This window comes from Mastigoproctus giganteus, chromosome 10 (assembly GCF_048544385.1).
Source record: "Mastigoproctus giganteus isolate SK-2022 chromosome 10, ASM4854438v1, whole genome shotgun sequence".
In the NCBI taxonomy this organism is placed as follows: domain Eukaryota; kingdom Metazoa; phylum Arthropoda; class Arachnida; order Uropygi; family Thelyphonidae; genus Mastigoproctus; species Mastigoproctus giganteus.
The window spans coordinates 201,690,409-201,716,487 of NC_143584.1; the positions used below are offsets into that span (position 1 = coordinate 201,690,409).

At 40.8% G+C, this 26,079-nt stretch overlaps 1 protein-coding gene across 3 annotated transcripts in view; it reads right to left on the bottom strand.

The window, feature by feature from the left end:
* The window catches only part of LOC150079783 (uncharacterized), a 168,754-nt gene that overhangs the window by 32,435 nt on the left and 110,240 nt on the right, over positions 1–26,079 (bottom strand). For all 3 annotated transcript variants that reach the window (XM_090382695.1, XM_090382694.1, XM_090382693.1), the window contains one exon: positions 5,531–5,688. In XM_090382695.1, the coding sequence (XP_090238821.1) occupies positions 5,531–5,688 (158 nt within the window). The remainder of the gene's footprint in view (positions 1–5,530; positions 5,689–26,079) is intronic.

Sequence of the window (26,079 nt, forward strand, 5' to 3'; positions counted from 1 at the left end):
TTTAATTATATTTAGCCATTTTATTGACTTAATTGTTGTATTAAATAATTTTCTGTAAGTAGTTTATAGATCTAGGAATGCTCTGTGGTTTATTTTGAATTTAGATAACGCGATTTTGAAAGTTAATTAATACTTAGTGTCGGTAGATTTACCGTTTGCAACTTGCCACCATTGTTATACGATACAACATATATCCTGAACTAGATAGCATAACATTTAATGTAAAACTAGATAGCAAAACATGTAGCACTGTATTAGAAATCTGTTAGCTTAGTATAGTATAGAAGTATAAAATAATCAGTAAAGTTACTAATCTTATTAAATTTAATTGTCAATTAAATTGTACTTTTTGAACTAAATACATATAACGACCTAGATTTTACAAACTTAACATTATAAATTAATATATATAACTTGACAGAAGATAAGAAATAACGTAACTTGAAGGTAATACTCAATACTGAAATATATATATATATATATATAGTGTTATAACTGCATTGGGATATAAGTTTAGGGTAATATTTTTGTATTGAAATTTTATTTGAAATCCAATTAAAATCATGACTCAGACCAGAGCAGCAAAGCAAAAGGCTCAAACTAACGGGAGTGACGGGGATCATGGGAGAACTGCGGGGGCCGGGGGGGCTGCCTCTGAATCATAGCCTTTTGAAATGCACTGTTTGTTTGATGTTTGTGGACAATCATGAATGGGACATGATATTGCCAAAGGGAATGTCTTTGCAGGTGCATGCTGTAAGGAGTGTGAGGAAATCAGTCACCAACTCAGCTATTTGCTATTGCTATTTGGTGTTTAGGAGCATTTAAGAGCTAAGTGATTTTCTTGGGGGATATGCAGTGGTCATTCCCTGACCTTTCCGCATCCTCCGCATTGCTGCTCCAACCCACCTGGCTACGCAGGAGCCTCCAACTCAGCATTGTTATGGGCCTATATGGGAGCTTGAAGGACAGGGTGGATGCCCTCGAAGGATTTAAATTGAGGGCCCATCAAGCACTCAGCTGCCCACATCGTCAGAGTTTGCACGCAACACAGCAGCAACCCTACATTTGCATCGAGATTCACACATGAGTTATTCAATGAGGGGAGTGCCAGAAGTTTATTAAACTCGAACAGGGAGATAAGTGATTTTCTAATAACTGAGAGCAAAGTTGGGGAGAAATTGTTGAAGTTAAACGTAAAAAAAAAACACCTGGGGTGGACGGGATCTATCCAGTTATATTAAAGGAGGCAGCAAAGGAAGTAACCAAACCCTTAGCCATAATTATAAGAGCTTCCTTGGACTCAGGGAAGCTCTCCACGGACTGGAGGTGTGCAAATGCATCACCAATTCACAAAGGTGTTCAAAAGATGGCACAAGTAACTATAGACCTGTTAGTTTAACTTGTGTTCCGAGGAAAATAATGGAATCACTGGTTAAAGAAGCATTGTAGGATCATCTAGACAAGGCTGCAGTAATAGTTAAGACACAGCATGGGTTTGTTAAAGGGAAGTCTTGTCTGATCAATTTGATTGGATACTATGATGTGATCACAAAGGAACTGAATACCAAAAATAATTTTCATATCATATACTTGGATTTCAGGAAAGCTTTTGATACTGTTGCACATTGAAGACTGCTGTACAAATTGGAGAGGTACGGCGTTAAGGGTAAGTTGCTACAATGGATAAAGGGATGGTTGACTGGGACACGACAGAGAGTGGTAATCAATTGACACTGCTCTTTGTGGACAAATGTTATTAGTGAAGTTCCCCAAGGATTGGTGTTGGGCCCATTGTTATTTTGTATATTTATCAATGATACTGATGAAGGTATATCAGGCTTAATGTCCAAGTTTGCAGATGATACAAAGGATGGCAGGGTTGTTAACGACAGTAAAGACAGTATGCTACTCCAACAGGATCTAGATAAGTTGGGTAAATGGGCTGAGAAGTGGCAACTGAAGTTTAACATTTACAAATGCAAAGTACTGCATATGGGAAGCAGTAACCCCAGAGTAACATATCAACTATGGGGTACTACACACTGGCAGTGGTAGAATGAAAATGACCTGGGGATAATTGTGTAAGCAGATATGAAGTTTTTTGAGCAGTGCAGACAGTGCAAGAGTAGCTCATGGTGTCTTGTCAATGATATACAGGAATTTTTCTAGCAGGGATAAGGAGGTGATTATCCCCTTGTATAAGGCAATGGTCAGGCCACATCTTAAGTACTGTATACAGGTCTGGAAGCCTCATTTTTAAGAAGGATGTAGAGCTACTGGAACGAGTACAGAGAAGCGCAACAAGAATGTCTGGAGACTAGGCACCTAAGAGGTATTCTGATTGATGTGTATAAAGCCTTGAATGGTTTGAGCATGCTCAATGCTGATGGGATTCTTCGTCTTGCTCAGTTGTTGTTGTTGTGGTGGTGGTGTTTTCTGGCGCAAGGGCTACTTAGGCCATACTGCATCTCTTCTTGCTCAGAATTATCACCTGAGAGCATATAAATTCAAATTGAGGAAAGACAGTTGTAGGATAGATGTGCAGAAGTTTGCCTTCAGCCAGCGGGGTGGTTGATTGCTGGAGAAAACTTCCATCTGTTATTATAAAAGTTGATAGCTTAATTAGATTCAAGGCAGAACTATACTTTCTTGCATCATGTGCCTTTACTAATGTTAATAGGTACTCTATATGCCTTACAATGCTCACCATTAGTCTTCGGCATGTTGAGTTATAAATTTTTTCTGTTGAAATTTTTTTATAAAATACAGTAGAGAATAATGAAAGAAATATTTGGTTTTAAATTTTTAAAATTGGACTGCTAAAAGCTAAGATATAATGATTTAAAATGTAAATGTGACACACATGCAAGTTACACCAAGGCCGTGCTGTAGGGGTACTGATTGTGCCAGGCATCGCTGCTACATACGGCACCATGCCTGCTACGGTGGGGGGTGATGAATCATTTCATGTCGCATTTTTGTGGCGATTTTTGTCAATCGACAGATGCAAGTTACTGCCATATGAAAACTGCCTGGAGTACGCCTAAAGAAGTTTTCATTTCTAAAATGTATGGGATGCATATAAGTTATCAGCTGACACAGAAGTCTATGGTAGATATAAGCTAGGTCTGTAATCAAGTCACAAAGGAGATTAGGCAAGCAAAGGCAGATTACAAGAAATCTTTGGCAAAGAAAAACAGCATAGATGTCTTTACTCATGTAAACAGTAGAAAGAAGGAGATGAATCAGATTGGTCCACTTGCTATTGATTGTTCAACCTTTGAGATGAACCTGCTCAGGTTGCTGACAAACTGAATAAGTATTTTGCAATTACATTCACAGGAGAAATTCTCTGAGAAGTGGAGGCCAGAAGTTTATCAAACTCTAACAATGAGCTCAAAATAATTTTGTAATAACTGAGAGGAAAGTGGAGGAAAAATGTTAAAGTTAAACATATTAAAGACAGCTGGGGTGGTGGTAGTAGTAGCAGTGGCATGTGATGAAGTGTATGAAAGCAAGTGTATGAGCTTATGCAAAATCAGCCAAAAAAAAAAAAAAAAAAAAAAAAAAATTGTGATTTTTTTTTTTTGGGATCGATAGATAAATAGATAGATAGATAGATAGATTCCACTATCCAATTTTATTGAGGGAGGCAGCGAAGGAAGCAAGCAAACCCCTAGCTATAATTATGAGAGCATCCTTGGATTCAGGGGAAGTCCCCATGGGCTGGAGACATATAAATGTATCCCCAATTCACAAAGGGGTAAATTAAACAGTGATATGAGGAATTACAGACCTGTTAGTTTAACTTCTGTTCCAGGGAAAATAATGGAATCACTGGTTAAAGAAGTAATGCAGGATCATCTAGACAAGGCTACAATTATACTTTCAGACACAGTATGGGTTTGTTTTGGGGAAATTTTCTCTGATCAATTTGACTAGATACTACAATGTAGTCACAAAGGAACTGGATGGAAAAAATAATTCTGATATCATATACTTGGATTTCAGAAAAGTTTTTCATACTGTTGCACAGAAAGACTGCTGTACAAATTGGGGCAGTGTGGCATTAAAGGCAAATTACTGCTATCGATAAAGGGATGGTTGAGTGGAAGAAGATGGAGAGTGGTTATCAATGGATATTGTGATTCATGGACTAATGAACCTCAACACCAAACCCAGTGGGGTCCCCAGGGTTTGGTGTTGGGCCCATTGTTATTTTCTATATTTTCTATTTATCAAAGATATTGTTGAAGGTATATCAGGTTTGATGTTCCAGTTTTCAGATGATATAAAGATTGGCAGGGCGGTTAATGGTAGTAATGATGACATGCTACTTCAACAGGATCTAGAAAAGTTAGGCAAATGGGCTGAAAAATGGCAATTGAATTTTAACATTGACAAAAGCAATGTACTGCATGTGGGTAACAGTAACCCCAGACTAATGTACCAACTGTTTGGTATTACACTCAGGATAGTGGAAAATGAAAAGACCAGAGGATAACTGTGCAGTCAGATATGAAGTTCTCTGAGCAGTGTAGATAAGCTGCCAGGACAGCACATAGGTCTTGTCAATGATATTCCCATTGTATATTTTGCCTGACCATAAGGCAATGGTCAGGCAAAATCTAGAGTACTGCGTACAGGTGTGGAACCTTCATTTTAGGAAGGATGTAGAGCTGCTGGAACAAGTACAGAGAGGGGGCAACAAGATTGTTGAGTGGAACAAATAGGTACTATTACTAAGAAATGTTTCAGTTTTTCATTTCTTACTAAGAAATGCTCGCAGGTCCCTAGTGTCCAGACCCTGCAGTTTACAGGGTATGGACACTAGGGACCTGCGAGATGATCCGAGTGATGTGTTCAAAGGTTTGAATGGATTGCGCAAGCTCAATGCTGATGGGATTTTTCCTCTTGCTCAGACTATGTACACGAGGGGGCACAAATTCAAATTGAGCAAGGATGGTTGCAGAATAGATTTATGGAAGTTTACTTTTAGCCACTGGGTGGTTGACCATTGCAACAAACTTGCATCTGTTATTGTGGAAGTTGATAGCTTAAATAAATTCAAGGAGTAACTAGACAAAGTATTGGAGGAAATGGATAGGCGAAATGGGAATTGTTTATTTTTTTTAAAATTTTTTTGGCCGATGTAGTATAAGCTTGCTTTTTGGCATCATTTTCCAGTGCTAATGCTAATTTATTCAAGCTGCCTACTCCACTATCAATGCTAATGGGCCACAGATTACCAAGTGGTATGGCCAGCTCTTATCTGTATCGTGGGTGAATCTTCATTTCCACTCAACTTGTGCAATGTGCGGTATAGTCCATTAAGATGAATTTGGAAAAGAAAAAAGAAACAAAATGACGAGAATAATTATCGAAATTTCATTAGCTTCTCAGCAAAAGGCTAATACTATTTTCTTACTGTAAGGTTTGCCTATTATTTTTAAGACTGCTTCTAAAGCCCTGAAAATGTGGAATGGTTTTATGGGGGAAAAAATAAAAAATAAAATAAAATTAATACCTGTGAAGGATACTGCAACTTGGATTCCAAATTGCGAGGTTTTGTTCCCATTTGAAAACGCATAGGGTTTTGACGCTTGGTATCTCTTAAGTATTTGCCTTTTGGAATCTCCAATCCACATCCTTTGGTCAGATTTGGAAAGCTATGTCTTAGACGATCTAAAAAAGAAATAAATAAAATATATATGCCTATAAAAATAATTTAAAAAAAGATTTTTTTTAATAAAATTTATTTTATAAAATATCATTATATTTGCTATGTTATCAAACTTGTGACTTCCAGATGTTTGCGTGAATATATTCTGCACCTCCCAGATTATGAGGACTACTACAAACTTATGCCTCCTAATTTTTTGCTTTCAAATGTGGCACCGTAAATCATTTTGCATGTCACTGAGTGGTGCTGTGGTCAATCTCACGAGTGCAGCACACATGGACAGTTCAAAATAGTGGACGTTACAGACATGTGTATCAAGCAAAGAGTGGTGATTGCATTTCTTACAAAGGAAGAAGTAATTAGTTTAACTTCTGTTCCAGGAAAATTAATGGAGGCACTGGTCAAAGAAGCACTGCAGGATCATCTAGACAAGAATTCAGTTATAGCTCAGACACAGCATGGTTTTGTTAAGGGCAGGTCTTGCCTGACCAATTTGATTGGATACTATGATGTAGTCACAAAAGAACTGGATGCAGGGAATAACTTTGATATTATATATTTGGACCTTAGAAAGGCTTTTGATACTGTTGCACATGGAAGACTGCTGCACAAATTGGAGCAGTGTGGCATTGGAGGCAAATTGTTGCTATGGATAAGGGGATGGTTGAGTGGCAGAAGACAGAGAGTGGTAATCAATGGACACTGCTCAACGTGGACTAATGTTATTAGTGGAGTTCCTCAGGGTTCAGTGTTGGGTCCGTTGTTGTTTTCGGTGTTTATGAATGATATTGATGATGGTATATCAAGTTTAATGTCCAAGTTTGCAGATGATACAAAGGTTAGCAGGGTTGTTAAGGACACTACTGACGCTATGCTGCTGCAACAGGATCTAGAAAGGTTGAACAGATGGGCTGAGAGGTGGCAAATGAAGTTTAACATTGACAAATGTAAAGTACTACATATGGGAAACAGTAACCCCAGAACAACGTATCAACTCTGCGGTACTACACTGACAGTGGGGGAGAATGAAAAGGACCTGGGGGTAATTGTGCAGGCAGATATGAAGTTCTCTGAGCAGTGCAGACGAGCTGCAAGAGTAGCTCATGGTGTCTTGTCAATGATATACAGGAATTTTTCTAGCAGGGATAAGGAGGTGATTATTCCCTTGTATAAGGCAATGGTTAGGCCACATCTTGAGTACTGTATACAGGTCTGGAAGCCTCATTTCAAGAAGGATGTAGAGCTGCTGGAAGGGGTACAGAGAAGGGCAACAAGATTAGTGAATGGAACAAAGGGTTGCTCTTACGAAGAAAGGCTTAAGTTTTGCAAATTACAGAGTCTGGAGACTAGGCACCGGCGAGGTGATCTGATAGAGATGTATAAGGCTTTGAATGGTTTGAGCATGCTCAATGCCAATGGGATTCTTCCTCTTGCTCAGAATAATCACCTCAGAGGGCATAAATTCAAATTGAGGAAGGACGGATGTCGGATAGATGTGCGGAAATTTGCCTTTGGCCAGTGGGTGGTTGGTTGGTGGAACCGACTTCCATCATTTGTTGTTGAAGTTGATAGCCTAAACAAATTTAAGGCTCAACTGGACAGGTATTTCGAACGAACGGAGGGGTGAAATGGGAGTGGTGTGTTTTTTTTTTTTTTTTTGGCTGATGCTGAATAAGCTTGCTTTCTTGCATCATATGCCTCTACTAATGCTAATGCCTATTAAAATCCATATGCATCTCAAAAATGTTTATGGTGACAATATTGTAGATGTGAGTACAGTTAGACGTTGGGTAAGACACTTTAAGAGTGATATTATTAGGTATGCTCAGGGTCTGACTGCACCTGGGATTTCTCCCATCTCTGTGTATGTTCTCTGTATCGGACAAGCCAGAGATTTAAAAGTGTGTGGGGTATGTACTATGTAGTTTGTTGTGCCCATTTTTTCGTCCGGCCTGTTAGCCGCAGGGCCCCTAGTGAGAACTGACGTTACCAATACCTGCCACGGGGAGGCCAGCTGGGTGTTACCAATATTTGTACTCTGGCGGGTCCTGCCACTTACTTTCTTGGGATTTCAGTGGCTAGGACAAAAAAAAAAAAAAAAAACCCGAGTTTGAATTAGTGATACTTAACAAGTTAGTATTAATAGTATGCGACATGGGGCTGTGTGGTGAAAGTGAGTTTTAAAAACCAAATAGGTTCGGGCAAGAATTTTGATGTTCTCTTTTAACATGTAGGGATAAATGCTGTGCAAGACAAAAGTTTTTGGGGGGGGATGAAGACTGGGGGAAGAAATCGGAAATAAGGGGCCAACAGAGTAGATGGCCCCTGCAGGTATGTGAGGCATGCCCGTGCCCCACCACAGTGAGAAAATTGGGGAGGCGAGGAGAGGCAGGTCGCCAATAGGCTGTCCCCGCAGGAGAGTGCCACCGTATGTAGTCTCCATCAGTTTGCAGGCCCTAAAAAGCTGGCTATTGAGTCTCATCTAGGTGGGACACTAATAGGGGGTTAAATCTGGGATGTCATCCTTCAAGACTGCATGTGGTCTGGGTCCTATTTACTGTTCATTATCTTGGGGTCATAATCAAGTCTACTGGCTGTCATTATGGGGTTTTATCCCTTCCGTGATGTTTGCTAGTCCTTACACTACCTTTTGTCATTATGTGGTGGGTCTATGGTGCAAGGTCTTGGGGCAGTGTCCCTTTGTTCTGATGTCACGACTATTTAAAGTTGTTTTTCGCTTCCATTGGTGGTAATCATGACTCTTGTGGTTAGACAATATATTGTCACTTGTCTTTTTCCAGTGCATTTTGTAGTCAATCCAAGGTCTGTATAGTCGGCTCCTCTGTGTCGTCTCGCTGCTATTTGCAGGTTTGTTTTGTCTCATTCCATTAAGGCCTTCTGTATATGGCGGTTAGTGTTTGGCACCTGGTAAATAATCCCTGGGCAAAATCAGTTAAGGCTAAATATTCCTCTTGCATATCTAGTAGATTTAACTCAAGATCCCTCGGTAGATAGTGAACTCTAGTTATTAGTCTGCATCTAAGGTCTTCGTATTGGGCACATTCAAACATAACGTGCCCTCAGCTTTCTTGTTCCCTGCAAGTACAACACGGGTCCTCCACTATTCCCAATGCTGTAAGCTTTGCATTGAAAGCCCCATGACCCGTAAGGAGGTAGGTCGTGTAAAGTCTGGGTTGCAGCCAGGTTGGGAGAATGGGATATACTCTGTCTACATCCGGGATGAACTTTTTGGTGATATTCCCTTTTGCTGTGTTTGTCCAGCAGTATTGCCGGGTTTGTTTTAGGTATTTCTGCAGCCTGTTCTTTTCAGCCTTGTGGGTTGCACTGTTATCCACTGTGTAGTCTAGGTGGGTGCAAGGCACTCCTTTGGTTATATAATAGGCTATTCCAGTGCATATGATGTCCAGATCAAGGGGAAGGGCTCCGGCCAAGACCTGTCGGGTAACAGTGCTAGTGGTACTGCAGGCTCTGGTAAAGGTTAACAGGATAGTTCTATGGATTGAGTCGATTATGCATCTATTTACAGTGGTTGATGCCTTGTGATACCAAACTGCAGAGCTGTTATAGCTGGTAGGAATGTTGTTTTATAATATAAGGAGAGTACGCGACGTTTAAGTCCCCAGTCACGACGGCCCATACGGGCTAACAGTGCAGAGTACTTCTTTATCTTTGTTCTTAGATGTGTGAGATGCTGCTTGAAGGAAAGATTACAATCTAATATCACCCCCAGGTACTTAAGCTGGCTTTGGAGTTTAATTGTGGTGATGTTCACCTTTATTTGAGGCGGCCTGCATAGGTCAAGGGAGCCTTTTAGTAAGATTGAGGATGTCTTAGTCGGTGAAATTTTTAGGAAGTGTAAGATGGTCCAGTCCTGTAGTATCTTGATGACATGGTTTGCTTTTACCTCTAACTGTGCTCTACTGTTGGCAGCAATTTTCAAGATCAAGTCTAAGATTAAGAGATCAAGACTTTCTTACAAAGAAAGACTTAAGTTTTGCAAATTACAGTGTCTGGAGACTAGGCACCGGTGAGGTGATCTGATAGAGGTGTATAAAGCATTGAATGGTTTGAGCATGCTCAATGCTGATGGGATTCTTCCTCTTGCTCAGAATAATCACCTGAGAGGGCATAAATTCAGATGAGAAAGACAGAAAGACTTTATAGTGAGATACAAGTTGCAGGGAAGGTTGGATGTGTGGAAATTTGCCTTTAGCCAGCAGGTAGTTGGTTGGTGGCATAGACTTCCATCCCTTGTTATGGAAGTTGATAGCCTAAATAAATTTAAGGCTCAGCTGGACAGGTATTTCGAACGAACGGAGGGGTGAAATGGAAGTGGTTTCTTTTTGGCTGATGCAGCATAAGCTTGCTTTTTTGCATCATATGCCTCTACTAATGCTAATGTCATTGGCAAAAGCTTGGGTTTGGACGTCACCAAGGTCCGTGGCCAGGAACTCATCTAAGACAATGTTCCACAGGAGCGGCCCCAGGACGGAACCCTGGGGGCAACCCCTGCAGACACGGCGGTTTACCCTACCATAGGGTGCCACGACACTAATACTCCTGTCAGTAAGATAAGACTTTATAGTGAGATACAAGTTGCAGGGAAGGTTGGCCTGCCTTAGTCTTGCCAGGACACTCGGCCACCAAATTGTGTTGAAAGCCTCAGCAAAATCTATGGAGATGATTAGGTAGTATTTACTGTTGGAACTGGCCACACCGTGCAGCAGATGTGCCTCTACTGTTGAAGACTCGGGCTTAAAGCCAAACTGGGTAGATATGTGCAGTTCAGCACTCTTGTAATGTGTGTCAATTCGGGCATATAGCATTCTCTCAAATAGTTTCCTGATCACCGATAGCAAAGCTATCGGTCTGTAGGTGGTTGGCTGTTGTGGAGGCTTCATGGGTGTTTTTGGGATCAGCTTCAGTCCCGCAGTCTTCCAGTTTCTTGGGAAGATGCCTTGATCCAAACAGTTATTGAACAGATTTAGGAAGAGTTCGGGGGTCAGGTCTGTTACTTTTTTGATAATTTCCGGCTCGAGATAATCGAGGCCAGGGCACTTATTATTTCTTACATGATTTGCCGCGGATTTGATGTCATCTAGCGTGAACATGTCATTTTCTTAGCATATTCTATGCTGTTCAGGTGAAGCAGGCATGGCAGTCTCCGGGAGAATAGTGCCCGGAATATTTGTGATTGAATGTTACCATGTGTTGGTTTGGCTCCCCTGTGGAGTTTGTTTGTGATTATCCTATAGACTATCCCCATGGCTCATTATTTCCTGTTATGCCTGCCAAGTTTTCCCAGGCTCTTTGTTTGCTCTTGTTTATCGCATCCGTATATCTGTTTCTTGCTTCTCTGTAGCACTCCTTCAGTATCTGGACCTCAGCAGCAGGCCATGTGCGCCTTGCCCGTTGAAAGAGTTTTCTTCTCATGGTCTCCCTTCTGAGTTGCTGGATCTCGTGTGTCCACCATGGGACTGCTCCTGGTTTGGGATTTCTCCTCTTCATTGATGCTTCACTTGCCGCAAGTATTATTTCCGTTACCCTCTTTTGATTCTCATCTGGGTCCCCATTCTGGTTTGTTGTTTCCAGGTGTTGGGCCGCAGCGGGCAATAAGACCTCTCAGAATCTTTCCCAGTTCGCCCGGGGGATGGCGAAACAATTTAGTGTTTGTTTAGGTATGAGTAGCCTGTTTAATGATCTTCTGATTTGGCAGGTAATCACCCTGTGGTCGGAAGTCGTCCACGAGTCTTTGACGATCCAATCCTCAACGTACCCTGCAAGGTTTCCCGTGGACAACACATCAATAGGGTATTACAAAACACAGGGTATTACAAAATGTAGGCATCTGGTGTGGTCTGTTTAGGATAGTGAACCGGGAGTTCAAGAGAAAGTCCTCTAAAATCTGTTCATTTCTGGTACCTCTCCTGTCTGGGGTCAGACTGTGCCAGGCTGGGGAACGGCAGCTTACATCTGCCCCAATTATGATCCTTTGATCAGGGAGCATGTCGATCAAGGCCTGAAAGTACCTGGTGGAGGAGAGTGACATTGTTGACAAGCCCTGAAGCAGCCGGCCAGTAACATCAGACAACAAGAGCCAGATCAATGCATTGATTAAAGAGGACCACTACATCACAACACGCGAATTGTGCGATGCAGTCGGTATAGGGAAACCTGCTATGATAACCATCATGAAGAAAATAGGATATAACAAGGTTTGTGCCCAGTGGGTCCTAAAAATGCTGACATATGAGCACAAAAAAGCCTAGAAAGTAATCTGCATGGAACTTCTTCAGCGCTACAAGAGTGAAGGAGAAGTTTTTCTTTCATGCATAGTCACAGGTGATGAAACCTGGGTCCACCATCATGACCCTGAAACGAAGAGACAGTCAATGGAGTGGCACCAGCAAAATTCACAGTGCAAGAAGAAGTTCATAAGACAGCCTTCTGTCAGTAACGTCATGGCAACACTGTTTTGGGACAAAGATGGGGTTTTGCTTGTGGACTTCTTGGAGCGTGGTACCATAATAAACTCAGAACGATATGTGGAAACGTTGAAAAAGTTGAAAACTTGCATCTGTACAGTTCAATTGGACAAAAACCTTAATGAGGTTCTTCTGCTCTATGACAACGCACGACCACACACAAGTCTGTGCACGATGGAGGTCATTGCAAAACTGGGGTGCACTGTTTTTCCTCACCCCCTCTCATAGCCCAGATCTTGCACCTTCCAACTATCACTTCTTCAGCCCACTAAAGAATGCACTCCGGAAACGCATTTTGCGAGCGATGACCAGCAAACGCACAGTGTTTGCGAAGCCCTCCATTGCAAAAGTAAGGACCTTTACAGGATTGGAATGAAGCATCTAACTCAGAGATGCAGAAGTGCATAGAAAATGGTGACTTTGAAAAATAACAGTGTGCTTATTAATGATTGAGGATTAACTGATGTAAAAGGCATAGTTGTAGGAAGTAAATTTTCTGAGGAAAAAAATAGGAGGCATTACTTTCGTACCACTCCTCGTATATAGTCTTGAAATGAAAAAAAAATTTTTGTACTGCCAACATTTTTAACATAAATAATACACACACATGCAAAATTAATCCAGCTTTCACTTCAGTTATCATAATTGTGAAACCTATAAATGTAGAATATGATACAGTATTTGCGTGTATATAACTTGAAAAATAAAGTGTTTTTTTTTAATGTAAACCCCAAACATGAGAGGTATTAGAACCTATAGTACTTAGTATTGTGCTTGGGTTGGAGGTTGAGAAGATGAAAGAAGATATTTGTTGACATTGGACTTGAACTTCTGTAGACTGTAATTTTCAGAAATTACGTATGAAAGAAGGTTGTTCCAGGAAACGGTAGTTGAATGAATAAACGAGGAAGATGAAAAGTTGGTTTGTGAGTTTGAAGTTGGGCAGCAAGTAGATGTTAGTGGGTGGCGGCACGTGTTCAGACTGTTTTGAAAGAAAGAGAAGGAATCATAGAAGCCAATTCAGCAGAACAGTGCCTATGGAAGTATCTGTAGAAAAGGCATGCAGCAGAAACAGCACGTCTATGAGACAGCGAGTGGAGAGACTCTGTTAGAGATGTATCAATAATTAACCTAACTGCCCTCTTCTGAATTTAATCAAGAAGCCTGAGAGAGGTTTTGGGGGCACCACCCCTGATGTGGAAACAATATTCCATGGTAGGGTGGATTTGCGATTTATACAGAGTGAGCAGCTGCTTGCAAGAAAAGTAAAGTAGTGTTGACAGCAAAAGAGAAAACCAAGTTTTTTAGATGCAGAGGAAGCAATATTTGTAATGTGCTTGTGTCAAGAGAGATTAGAAGTCAGGGAAATCCTCAAAAGAGATATATCATTTTGCTTAAAAATCAGAGTGTCACCAAAGCAGAAGAATCCTTTTTGCAAGATACAAGACAAGACTGAGTTTTAGAAGGGTTGAAATCTAAGTTGTCTTTGCCCCACTGAAGAATTACCTGAAGATCAGCATTTAAGGAATTGGTAGCAGATTTCGAGAAGTTGAAGCTGATTGAGCAGGGCAAGATTTTTCAAAATGGAAAGTGGAATGCAATGTGCTATCATCAGAAAAACTATGGATAGGATTTCCAGTCAATGGAAGAAGGTCATTAATATACAAGAGGAAAAGAGTGGGGGAAAGAACTGAACCTTGGGGGCCATCAGCATTAGTGGAGAAGTTAGAAGACAGAGAGCCATCTACCATCACCCTCAGTGAGTCATCAGAGAGAAAACTGGATAACCAATTACAAAAAACAGTTGTAATTGTAAATCTATATAAGCTTCCATCTAAATAAGATGAAAGCTTGTTTAGAAGACTTTTATGCCAAACATGATTGGAAGCCTTTGAGATGTCAAGGGCAACTACTTGTGTTTCACTGAACCTTTCCAGGGAATTAGTCCATAAATGGGTAATAAGCCAGAATATCACCAGTGGATCGACACTGACGTAATCCATACAGGCGATCATTGATCAGACGAAAGGTTGCTAGGTAGGTTAAGAGCTGGTGGTTAATTGATTTCTCTATTACTTTAGAAAGAGTAGAAGTAATTGCAATGGGATGATAATTGGATGGGAGGGATTTGTCACCCTTTTCAGGAACTGGCTGGATATGAGGAAATTTCCAAGCAGAAGGAAAAACACCTTTGGAATAAGAAAGCGAAAAAAGGCGGCAAAGAATAGGAGTAAGTTCAGGAGCACAGGTTTTGAGAACAAGTAGAGAAATACCATTGGGACATTCAGCTTTCTTAGTATCAAGATTCGTCAAAATCCTTCTGACATCCTTTTGATGGAAGACCACAGGAGGCATTGAATGGAGCATGATGGAAATGGTGGGAGGTGTTTTACCAAGATCATTAATACATGAGTTGGAAGAAAAATGGGATGCTAGCAGGTCAGCTTTATCCTTGGCTGAAGTGACAACAGAACCATCTGGTTTGGACAGAGGGGGGAGCAGAGATGGACAAAAGTTGCGGCCAATAGCTTTGGCTAGAGACCAGAATGCTCAGCTACCATTAGGGCAAGAAGAAAGTTTTCTACTCTTAGTCTGTTCAAACTCTAGTTTGGACTGATTAATAACTACTTTACAATTGTTGCGAGCTTTGGTGTAGGCAGAAAATGAAACTGAAGAATTAGAAAAAAGCAATTACGATATGCAACATTCTTCTCTTGAACAGCCTTAGCACATTTATTGGAAAACCAAGGTTTAGATAAAGGACTAGATTTTAAAGTGGAGTGTGGGATAAAGGATTCCATTCCTGCCAGAATAATTTCACTGACACAATCTGAGCAAATGTTGACATCAGAAGTTTTGAAACAGTAATCCGACCAAGTAAAAGAAGAAAAGAAATCTCGCAGGTCATCCCATTTTGCATTCTTGTACTAACTAGTGTACCAACTAGCAGCAGGCCTGCGAACACTGTTTTAGAGCTGTACTCTTGAAATGTAGGGAATATTGGATCTCGCCACGATGTTCATCATAACCTCAAAAGTCATCAATCATACTGCCTGATGGAAGAGATAGGGAAGGGTTGACTGGAACTTAGCTCAAGAGACTAAACATGGGTTGCACCACTTCAAGCCTCCAATAAGCAAAGTGGTGGTGTTGCACCGGTTGATGAGAGTCAACTACCACCTAGTACTGCCTGGTAACAAAGAGGGGTGGCATTCCTCCATGTGGTGTGGGTGCCACACCTCGCCCCCTACTTACATTTGTTCACCTGGGTGGTCACTCACCATGTACTTGAGCATGGAGGTTATACCCAGGATTACTAACAGTCCCATGATTGTGAATGTGCAAGTAGAGGATCTGGCTGTGACCGACCATCCGGACTTTGCCGAAATATTGTCCACTTGAGTTGACTGTCACCCGAATATCAGTTCCATCAGCGTTTTAGACTCCCAGGTAGCAAGTACAGCTTGTCTGGCATATCTGAGAGTATGTCTGTGACAATGAAAATCCCAAACACAGAAGGTATTAGAACCTATTGTACTTAGTACTGTGCACAGGACTGACTGACTCTAATCTTAATAAGAGCCCCCCCCCCTTTTTTTTTAAATATAAAATATATGTATATTCATGGGCTGATTTGCATGTTGTGTGACACAAAAAAAAAAAAAAAAAAAAAAAAAAAAAAAAAAAAAGCTGGAATAACTCAAGGGGAGAAAATCCTGCTCTCTCCATCAGTAAGAAGCAGCCTACAGTCCTAATTAAAGAGGCCTAAAAAAATTATTTCATTTGAACATGGGGTATCAAACCCAGACCCCCTTCAAATGAGTAACAGTTGGTGATGTACCATACTGACTAAGATGGCATAGAGGACATACATTACTCAGGACACAAAATTGTGAATTTCTGGATGAACAAAAGGCTTTGCTAATATCAGATAATTAGCCACGATGCACTTCCATTAAAAAATTAGCCACAATGCACTTCCATTAAATTCAGCATCATACCCACATATCGTTGATATGTAGGTATGATGCTGAAATAGCTACTGCTTTTCAGTTAGTTTTAATTTTCTTTACATTTAATAAATGCACTGAATAGCAATACTTCTTTGGAAAATGGAGAAAATAATTTTTTCCAAATAATGGAAGACGAACGGAAGGAACATTCATTTTGTCTTGTTAAAAAGATTCCTGTGCTACTCGATGACTGGCGACTGATCTCTACATTACTCAAGTTGCACCAAAAAACCTTCTTTGGCAAGGAACTTACTTTGCAAATTTTATCCTCCAATTCTGACTAAATTCATTATGGTAAGATGTTTCTAAGTCTAACTTAACTGCTGCCACTTTTCTCACAACTAAAGCAATAAATGACAGTGCCCAGTTAACCTGGTACACTTTGATGTCTCAGCTGCATTTGATGACATTAACTCCATTTCCTCAATTTGTCTTCTTCAGGACTCCATCTCTGGCCCACTTCTGTCCTTTGTGAAAAATTAATTTTTGACACGACTAATCCTTAGTTCAGAGAGTATAACATATGTTAAACCAGTGGTTATGCAAGATGATTCCTTGCCTCATTCATCACTACTACCTCTCATTTGACCTAGTTTTTAAATCTAATAATCAGGAGTCTGGCAAAGATCAAATCTACCTCTCCAGAGATTATGCAGGGTAGTATGCTGCCTTACTCTTCTCCCCTAATCCTTACTACTTCTCATTTATCCTAGTTTTTTTTTTTTTTTTTTATTATTATTAGTCCTGAAGCCTAAGGCTTATACTGCACCATCAAAAAAAAAGAAAAGGAAAGAGTAAAATACAAACAACACTGATCAACAAGGTTTTGCTAACATGGATGAAAATAAGCGTTTTTTTTGTTAATTTGTATGTGCTGATTATAAATATGACAATGAAAAGTTTCTATCACATGACATTTTTTAGAAATATGCAAAAACAGTTTTAAAAAAAACTGCAAAATAGCTTCAAAATCAACGAAATTGTCCAACATCACACGCCATCAATCGAATTTATTTATTATTTTTATTTATGTAAACCTCAAACACGAGAGGTATTAGAACCTATAGTACTTAGTACCGTGCTTGGGTTGGAGGTTGAGAAGACGAAAAAAGATATTTGTTAACATTGGACATGAACTTCTGTAGACTAATTTTCAGGAAATACGTATGAAGGAAGGTTGTTCAGAAAACGGCAGTTGAATGAATAAACGAGGAGTATGAAAAGTTGGTTCTGTGAGTTTGAAGTTTGACAGTAAATAGATATTGGCTGGTGGCGGCACGTGTTCAGACTGTCTTGAAAGAGAGAGTGGGAATTATAGAAGACAATTCAGAAGAACAGTGCCCATGGAAGTATCTGTAGAAGAGGCATGCAGCAGAAACAGTACGTCTATGAGACAGCGAGTGGAGAGACTCTGTTAGCAATGAATCATTAATTAACCTAACTGCCCTCTTCTGAAGGGAATCAAGAAGCCTGAGCGAGAGAGTTTTTGGGGGCACCACCCCAGATGTGGGAACAATATTCCATGGCAGGGCGGATTTGCGATTTATACAGAGCGAGCAGCTGTTTGGAAGAAAAGTAACGCCGAGAGCAAAAGAGAAAACCAAGTTTTTTAGATGCAGAGGAAGCTAACGCCGAGAGCAAAAGAGAAAACCAAGTTTTTTAGATGCAGAGGAAGCTAACGCCGAGAGCAAAAGAGAAAACCAAGTTTTTTAGATGCAGAGGAAGCAATATTTGTAATGTGGTTGTGCCCAGAAAGATTAGAAGTCAGGGTAATCCCCAAAAGAGATATATTATTTTGCCTAGAAATGGGAGTGTCACTAAAGATAAGCATAGGAGCAGAAGAATCCTTTTTGCGAGATATAAGACAAGACTGAGTTTTAGAAGGGTTGAAATCAACTAAATTGTCTTTGCCCCACTGGAGAATTACCTGAAGATCGGCATTTAGGGAATTGGTAGCAGATATTCGAGAAGTTGAAGCTGATTGAACAGGGCAAGGTTTCTCAAAATGAAAAGTGGAATGCAACGTGCTATCATCGGCAAAACTATGGATAGGATTTTCCAGTCAATGGAAGAAGGTCATTAATATATAAGAGGAAAAGAGTGGGGGAAAGAACTGAACCTTGGGGGACACCGGCATTAGAGGAAAAGTTTGAAGACAGAGAGCCATCTACCACCACCACCCTCAGTGAGCGATCAGAGAGAAAACTGAATAACCAATTACTAAAAATGGTTGCAAACCATAAGATGGAAGCTTGTTTAGAAGACCTTTATGCCAAACACGATCGAAAGCCTTTGAGATGTCCAGAGAAACTACTTGTATTTCACCGAACCTTTCCATTGAGTTAGTCCATAAATGGGTAATACAAAGGGTACTAGGAAAGCTTTGCAATACAGCTTTGTTTATTTAATTTTTTCAAAGTAATTTCCTCTACATTTAATACACCTTTCCATTCTCCGAAACCAATCTTTAAACCAGTTCTGCCAGTTCAACCAGTTTCAATAGGGAGTAAAGCACACTCGTTGTCCCAAGCCCGTAGAAGGTCCTCATCACTGGAAAACCGCCTCCCTTTTAGCTTCATTTTCACATGCAGGAACAGTGCAAAGTCGCAGGGAGCAAGGTCTGGGCTGTAGGGAGGGTGCTCGAGAAGTTTCAGTCCTGTCGTGGTCAAATATTAGGTGCAGGCTTTGGCGCAGTTAGCTGGAGCATTATCGTGATGGAGGTACCAGGTGTCCATTCTTGACTCTGGCCGCAGGTTCTTGATAGATCCAATGACTTTAGGCAGGCATTGTTCAGTATACCACTTAGCTGTGACTGTCTTCTGCGTGTCCAAAACGACACGTTCCACAATTCCACTCAATTTGAAAAATACAGCTATCATTTTCTTCTTTACAGATCGGGATTTTCTGACATTTACGGGTGTGTCGTCATCATCAAAGACCCAAACTTTGTTTTGAGCCTTGGTCGGCAGATCGTAATAGTACAGCCAAGTCTTGTCACCTGTCACGATGTTGTTCACATACCGAAATTGTCCCTTATCAAACTTTTTTTAACATCCCCCGGCACCAAGTCACACGCCGTGTCATCTGCTCTTCAGTCAGTTGATGCGGCACCTAGAGAGAACAAAGTTTCTTCACGTGCAAATTATCTTGCAGAATCGAACAAATTGCTGGTGCATTTAGGCCCAAAGTATCCTCTATCTGTTGGTAGGTCACTCGCCTGTTTTCGTCAAGCATTTTCCTCACAGCAGTAACATTTTCCTCCGTAACTGACGTTCGTGGCCTTCCCGGCCACTCAGAATCCTTCAGAGTAAAATTTCCCCTTTGGAATTCTCTATATCACCTGAACATCGTTGTACGATGTGGACAATCATCATCTAGTGCAAGAGTCATTTCTTCTAAGCACTGGTCTATGGTTAAACCACACACGAAATTATACCGCAAAACTGTCCTTATCTCATTTCGTGACCACGATGCCATTGCAAGCACTTTACACTCTCACTACTAATGAATAACTGAGCCCATCGACTTGGCGCGGCAGCTACTATGCACGTATGAACATGTCCCAACATGCAGCAACAAGCAGCTTCCTGTGATTCATTGTTGCGTCATATGCAAAACTTTCCTAGTACCCTTTGTATAAGCCAGAACATCACCAGTGGATCGACACTGACGGAATCCATACTGGCGATTGTTGATCAGACGGAAGGTTTCTAGGTAGTGTAAGATTTGGCGGTTAATTGATTTCTCCATTACTTTAGAAAGAGTAGAAGTAATTGCAATGGGACGATAATTGGATAGGAGGGATTTGTCACCCTTTTTAGGAACTGGCTGGATATGAGCAATTTTCCAAGCAGAAGGAAAAACACCTTTGGAATAAGAAAGTGAAAAAAGGCCTTGTCGATCAATTCGGCCCTGGAAAGATTGTGCAAGGCTCAAGGGGTAGAATTTTTTTCAGCCTGGACTGTACTTGTTAACAGGAGAGATTGCTTCTACAGGGATGGGATACACTTAAATAGAAAGGGTGCAAGAATATTTGCTGATGCTATCGAGGCAGTGTTAGGTGGGTCGGAAAACTGCTAGCTTGGGGGGAGACAAAGACCAATAGATTGACAGTAGCCACTGGCAGAGGTGAAAGAGATTCTTGCATTGCTTCTATTAGAATGAGCAGAAGCCTGAAAAACAAGATGCATGGTATTTCAGAGACTGCTGGGAGCCATTGCGGTACAAGTAAACATATGGGTTGTGTTAGGGTAGCTAAGAATAGAAACAGGTGCAGGTATACTTGCGTGTACACCAATGCTAGGAGTTTAGTAAATAAATTTGATGAATTTGAGGTATTGCTCAAAACATCAAAGGCAGATATTGTTGGGATATCAGAGACGTGGTGTCACACAGATATAAGGGATGCAGAACTGCAATTTGGGGAGTACAACGTCTACAGAAAGGATAGACAGGATAGAAAGGGGGGAGGGGTTATGCTATTAGTTAAGAAACACATAAAAACCAAGGAAGTGAAGCCACTCGACATCGCCGGACAGTGCAGTGTAGAGTCAGTTAGGTGTGACATCAGCATTGGGAGATCAAAATTGAGAGTAGGAGTGTGCTATAGGCCTAATGACTCTGATGAGTATAATAAGGAACTGTACAGGGAACTAGAGTGGGCCAGTAAATCAGAGAGTCTTATAATGGGAGATTTTAATTTCCCAGATATTGACTGGAATTTGGGGGCTGGTTACTCACACACTAGCAGGGCTTTTGTGGATTTATTGGATGATTGTTTTCTACATCAGCATGTTCGGGAGGCAACTAGAGGGAGTAATACTCTTGATTTGATTATCAGCAGTGATTCTTAATGCATTAAGAATCTGCAGATAAATGAACCACTAGGTGGCAGTGATCAGTGTGCTGAAGTGGGATTTACTCAAAGAGGTAACTACCATTAGGGGTAAAGGGAAGGGTTATTGCTTCCGTAAAGGCGACTACGATGGACTGAGACAGTATTTAAATTCTATACAGTGGGACCAACTGATGATGTTACCAACAGCAAATTCAAAATGGGAAGCATTCAAAGAACTTATCTTGGAAGCTACTAGGCTTTACATACCAACTAAGAAATATTGTTCAAGGTTTAGGCCAAAATGGATGTCAGATGAACTAATGAGGCATATGGCAGAGAAGAAAAATGCATGGGATACTTACAAATTAACACATGACACAGAAGCCTATGATAGATACAAGTTGATATGCAACCAAGTTACAAAGGAGGTTAGGCAGGAGAAGGCAGATTAGGAGAAATCCTTGGCAACGGATGCAAAGAAAAACAGCAAAGAGTTCTTTACTTATGTAAACTCTAGAAGGAAGGGGATGAATCAGATTGGTCCACTTGATATTGATGGGTCAACTGTTGATGATCCTGCTCAGGTAGCTAACAAACTAAATGAATATTTTGCATCAACATTCACACATGAGGAGTTATTCAGCAAGGGGAATGCCAGAGGTGTATTCAACTCTAGCAGTAAGCTACAGAATCTTGAAATAACTGGGAGTAAAGTAGAGGAGAAACTGTTGAAGATAAACACAAGAAAGGCACCCGGGGTGGATGGGATCTATCCAGTTATATTAAAGGAGGCAGCAAAGGAAGTAAGCAAACCCTTAGCCATAATTATGAGAGCTTCCTTGGACTCAGGGGAGGTACCCATAGACTGGAAATGTGCAAATGTGACCCCAATTCACAAAGGAGGATCAAAGGCTGACACAAGTAATTATAGACCTGTGAGCTTAACTTCTGTTCCACGAAAATTAATGGAGGCACTGGTTAAAGAAGCACTGCAGGATCATTTAGACAAGACTTCAGTTATAGCTCAGACACAGCATGGTTTTGTTAAGGGGAAGTCTTGCCTGACCAACTTGATTGGATACTATGATGCAGTCACAAAAGAACTGGATGCAGGGAATAACTTTGATATTATATACTTGGATCTTAGAAAGGCTTTTGATACTGTTGCACATGGAAGATTGCTACACAAATTGGAGCAGTGTGACATTGGAGGCAAATTGCTGCTATGGATAAAAGGGTGGTTGAGGGGGAGAAGACAGAGAGTGGTAACCAATGGACACTGCTCATCGTGGACTAATGTTATTAGTGGAGTCCCTCAGGGCTCAGTGTTGGGTCCATTATTGTTTTCTGTATTTATAAATGATATTGATGATGGTATATCAAGCTTAATGTCCAAGTTTGCAGATGATACAAAGGTTGGCAGGGTTGTCAAGGACACTACTGACACTATGCTGCTGCAACAGGATCTGGAAAGGTTGAGCAGATGGGCTGAGAGGTGGCAAATGAAGTTTAACATTGACAAATGTAAAGTATTACACATGGGAAACAGCAACCCCAGAGCAACGTATCAACTCTGTGGTACTACACTGACAGTGGTAGAGAATGAAAGGGACTTGGGGGTGGTTGTGCAGGCAGATATGAAGTTCTCTGAGCAGTGCAGACGGGCTGCAAGAGTAGCTCATGGAGTATTGTCAATGATATACAGGAATTTTTCCAGCAGGGATAAGGAGGTGATTATTCCATTGTATAGGGCAATGGTCAGGCCACACCTAGAGTACTGTATACAGGTCTGGAGGCCTCATTTCAAGAAGGATGTAGAGCTGCTGGAACGAGAACAGAGAAGGGCAACAAGATTAGTGAATGGAAAAAAGGGGTGCTCTTACGAAGAAAGGCTTAAGTTTTGCAAATTACAGTGTCTGGAGACTAGGCACCGGCAAGGTGATCTGATAGAGGTGTATAAAGCCTTGAATGGTTTAAGCATGCTCAATGCTGATGGGATTCTTCCTCTAGCTCAGAAAAATCACCTGAGAGGGCATAAATTCAAATTGAGGAAAGACAGATGTAGGATAGACGCGCGGAAATTTACCTTTAGCCAGCGGGTGGTTGGTTGGTGGAACAGACTTCCATCCCTTGTGGTGGAGGTTGATAGCCTAAATAAGTTTAAGGCTCAGCTGGACAGGTATTTTGAACGAACAGAGGGGTGAAGTGGAAGTGGGTTTTTTTTTTTTTTTTTTTTTGGCTGATGCTGCATAAGCTTGCTTTCTTGCATCAAATGCCTCTACTAATGCTAATGCTAAAGGCGGCAAAGAATTGGATTAAGTTCAGGAGCACAGGTTTTGAGAACAAGTGAAGAAATACCATCAGGACCTGGAGCTTTCTTAGCATCAAGTTTCGTCAAAATCCTTCTGACATCCTTTTGATGGAAGACCACAGGAGGCATTGAATGGAGCGTGTTGGGAATGGTGGGAGGTGTTTTACCAAGTTCATTAATACATGAGCTGGAAGAAAAATGGGATGCTAGCAGGTCAGCTTTTTCCTTGGCTGAAGTGACAACAGAACCATCTGGTTTGGATAGAGGTTGGAGCAGAGATGGGCAAAAGTTGCAGCCAATAGCTTTGGCAAGAGACCAGAATGCTTGGCTACCATTAGGGCAAGAACTCTAGTTTGGACTGATTAATAACTGCTTTAAAATTGTTGCGAGCTTTGGTGTAGGCAGAAAATGAAACTGAAGAATTGGAAACAAGCCAGTTACGATATGCAACATTCTTCTCTTGAACAGCCTTAGCACATTTATTGGAAAACCAAGGTTTTGATAAAGGACGAGATTTTAAAGTGGACTGTGGGATAAAGGATTCCATTCCTGCAAGAATAATTTCACTGACACGATCTGAGCAAACGTTGACATCAGAAATTTTGAAACAGTAATCCGACCACGGAAAAGAAATCTCGCAGGTCATCCCATTTTGCATTCTTGTAATGCCACACAACACAAGGTTGGGAATAGCCATGAGATAAAGGTTCCATTGGAGAAGAGAATCACCAAGTTGTGATCTGAAGTGCCTAAAGGACCTCTCACTTCGACCGTGTACTTAGAAGGGTTGTTTGTGAGAAAAAGATCAAGCGTATTGGCTGTATGATTAGGATTGTCCGGTATTCTTGTAGGTAAATGAACAATCTGTGCTAGGTCATTAGTAATTACAAAAGCCTCAGCATCTCAACCTGCTGGGTCGGTGTGACTAGAAAATGGAAGCCAGCTGGAGTTGTGAACATTAAAATCACCAAGGAAAATTACCTCACCGTTAGGAAAGTTGGACTGGAAAAAGTCAAGTTGCAAAGAGAGGAAGTCAAAGAGCTCCAAGTGATTAGTGGAGTTGGGAAAACGGTAAAGACAACAGATGAATTTGACACAATGAGTTAGAGAGATTTTAAGCCAGAGAAGATCAAAGAGAGGAGATTCCAAATTGCCAAGTCTCTGACAAGGAATATCAGAAAGGACATATGCACAAGTAGATGAGAGTCATCTACCACCTAGTACTTCCTGGTAACATAGAGGGGAGGCATTCCTCCATGTGGTGTGGGCGCCACACCTCGACTCCTGCTTACGTTGGTTCACACATGGGTGGTCACCCACCATGTATTTGAGCATGGAGGTTATACCCAGGATTACTAATAGTCCCACCATCGTGAAGGTGGAAGCAGAGGATTTGGCTGTCACAGACCGTCCGGATTTCGCCGAAATTGGGTCCACTTGACTTGAGTGTCACCCGAATATCAGTTCCATCAGCGTTTTAGACTCCCAGGTAGCAAGTGCAGCTTGTCTGGCATATCTGAGAGAATGTCTGTGACAACCTCAAGGACCATCTATTGCAACAAATGAGACATATCTGTATTGTTTAATGATATACTAATACCTCTTTTTAGTTTTATGTCATGAGGAGTGGCCACTCTGAGTTATACTGCTATAATCCTTATTATGCAGTAGTACGTTTGAACCCTACTGTATTTCTGGCAGCCAGGTGCCTCTGTGAAAGACAACTTTTCTACAAGCTGTCTTTTAGCCCTTAAACATACATTTTTGGGGTTAGTTTAGATAATATCTAGTGGTACATTGTGGTGTTTTAAAGTTCCATTTTGGTTTTGTAAAAACTCGTGAAATGAAGCAAAACTCCATGCGCGCGTTAATTTGCCAAACAGTTTTTGCTATGATTGTGGACAATTTACAGTGAAGTCGCAAATATTGATCAATCACAGACAAGGTAAAACAAGCTTATTATTTTTATTTTGGTTGTCACGTGCGTGATCAGGATAAAAGGTGCATATGTGCTGTGTAACATGCTATGTAAATTTGACTGAATGGATGAAGGGGAACAATTCTAAAATGCCTTTTGCTGTTCTGTTGATCTGATGAGAACCAACAAGTCACCTGGAAGATTGTTATTTCTGCCTCACAAATACTAAGAAAAAATAGAGTTAAAATAAAATACCCCAACCTTCCATCCGCAATAAGACCTGTGCCACACACACCAGAACTCCCTATTCCTCCACCTAGTTGTGAAGACATCACTATTCTGGAAGAAGAGCAAGGGTCAGCAGTGTCCATACCTGCACCCTCAAAGTCTGCCAATCCTAGTTACAATCCTGAAAATGACAAAACCCCATACTTAATTGCGCAAAGTGAACTTAATGATTTGGTTAGGGATTTAAATCTTTCAAAGCAACAGGCTGAGCTATTAGGATTTAGGTTGCAACAGTGGAATTTGCTGGCAAAAACCACAAGGATTTCTGTCTTCCATTTGATATTATCAAATGGAAGTTCTCTTTGTGTATGCAAAGATGTAAACGGGTTGATGGATGAAATAGGGTTTGAACACAATCCTTAAGAATGGAGTTTATTCATTGATTCTTCTAAACACAGTTTTGCTACACAATGGTAATATCAAACTGTTGGTCCCAGTGGCTCATTCAGTGGCTATGAAAGAAACCTATGACAGCATGTCACTCCTATTAAATGTCTTAAACTATAAGAAATATTGCTGG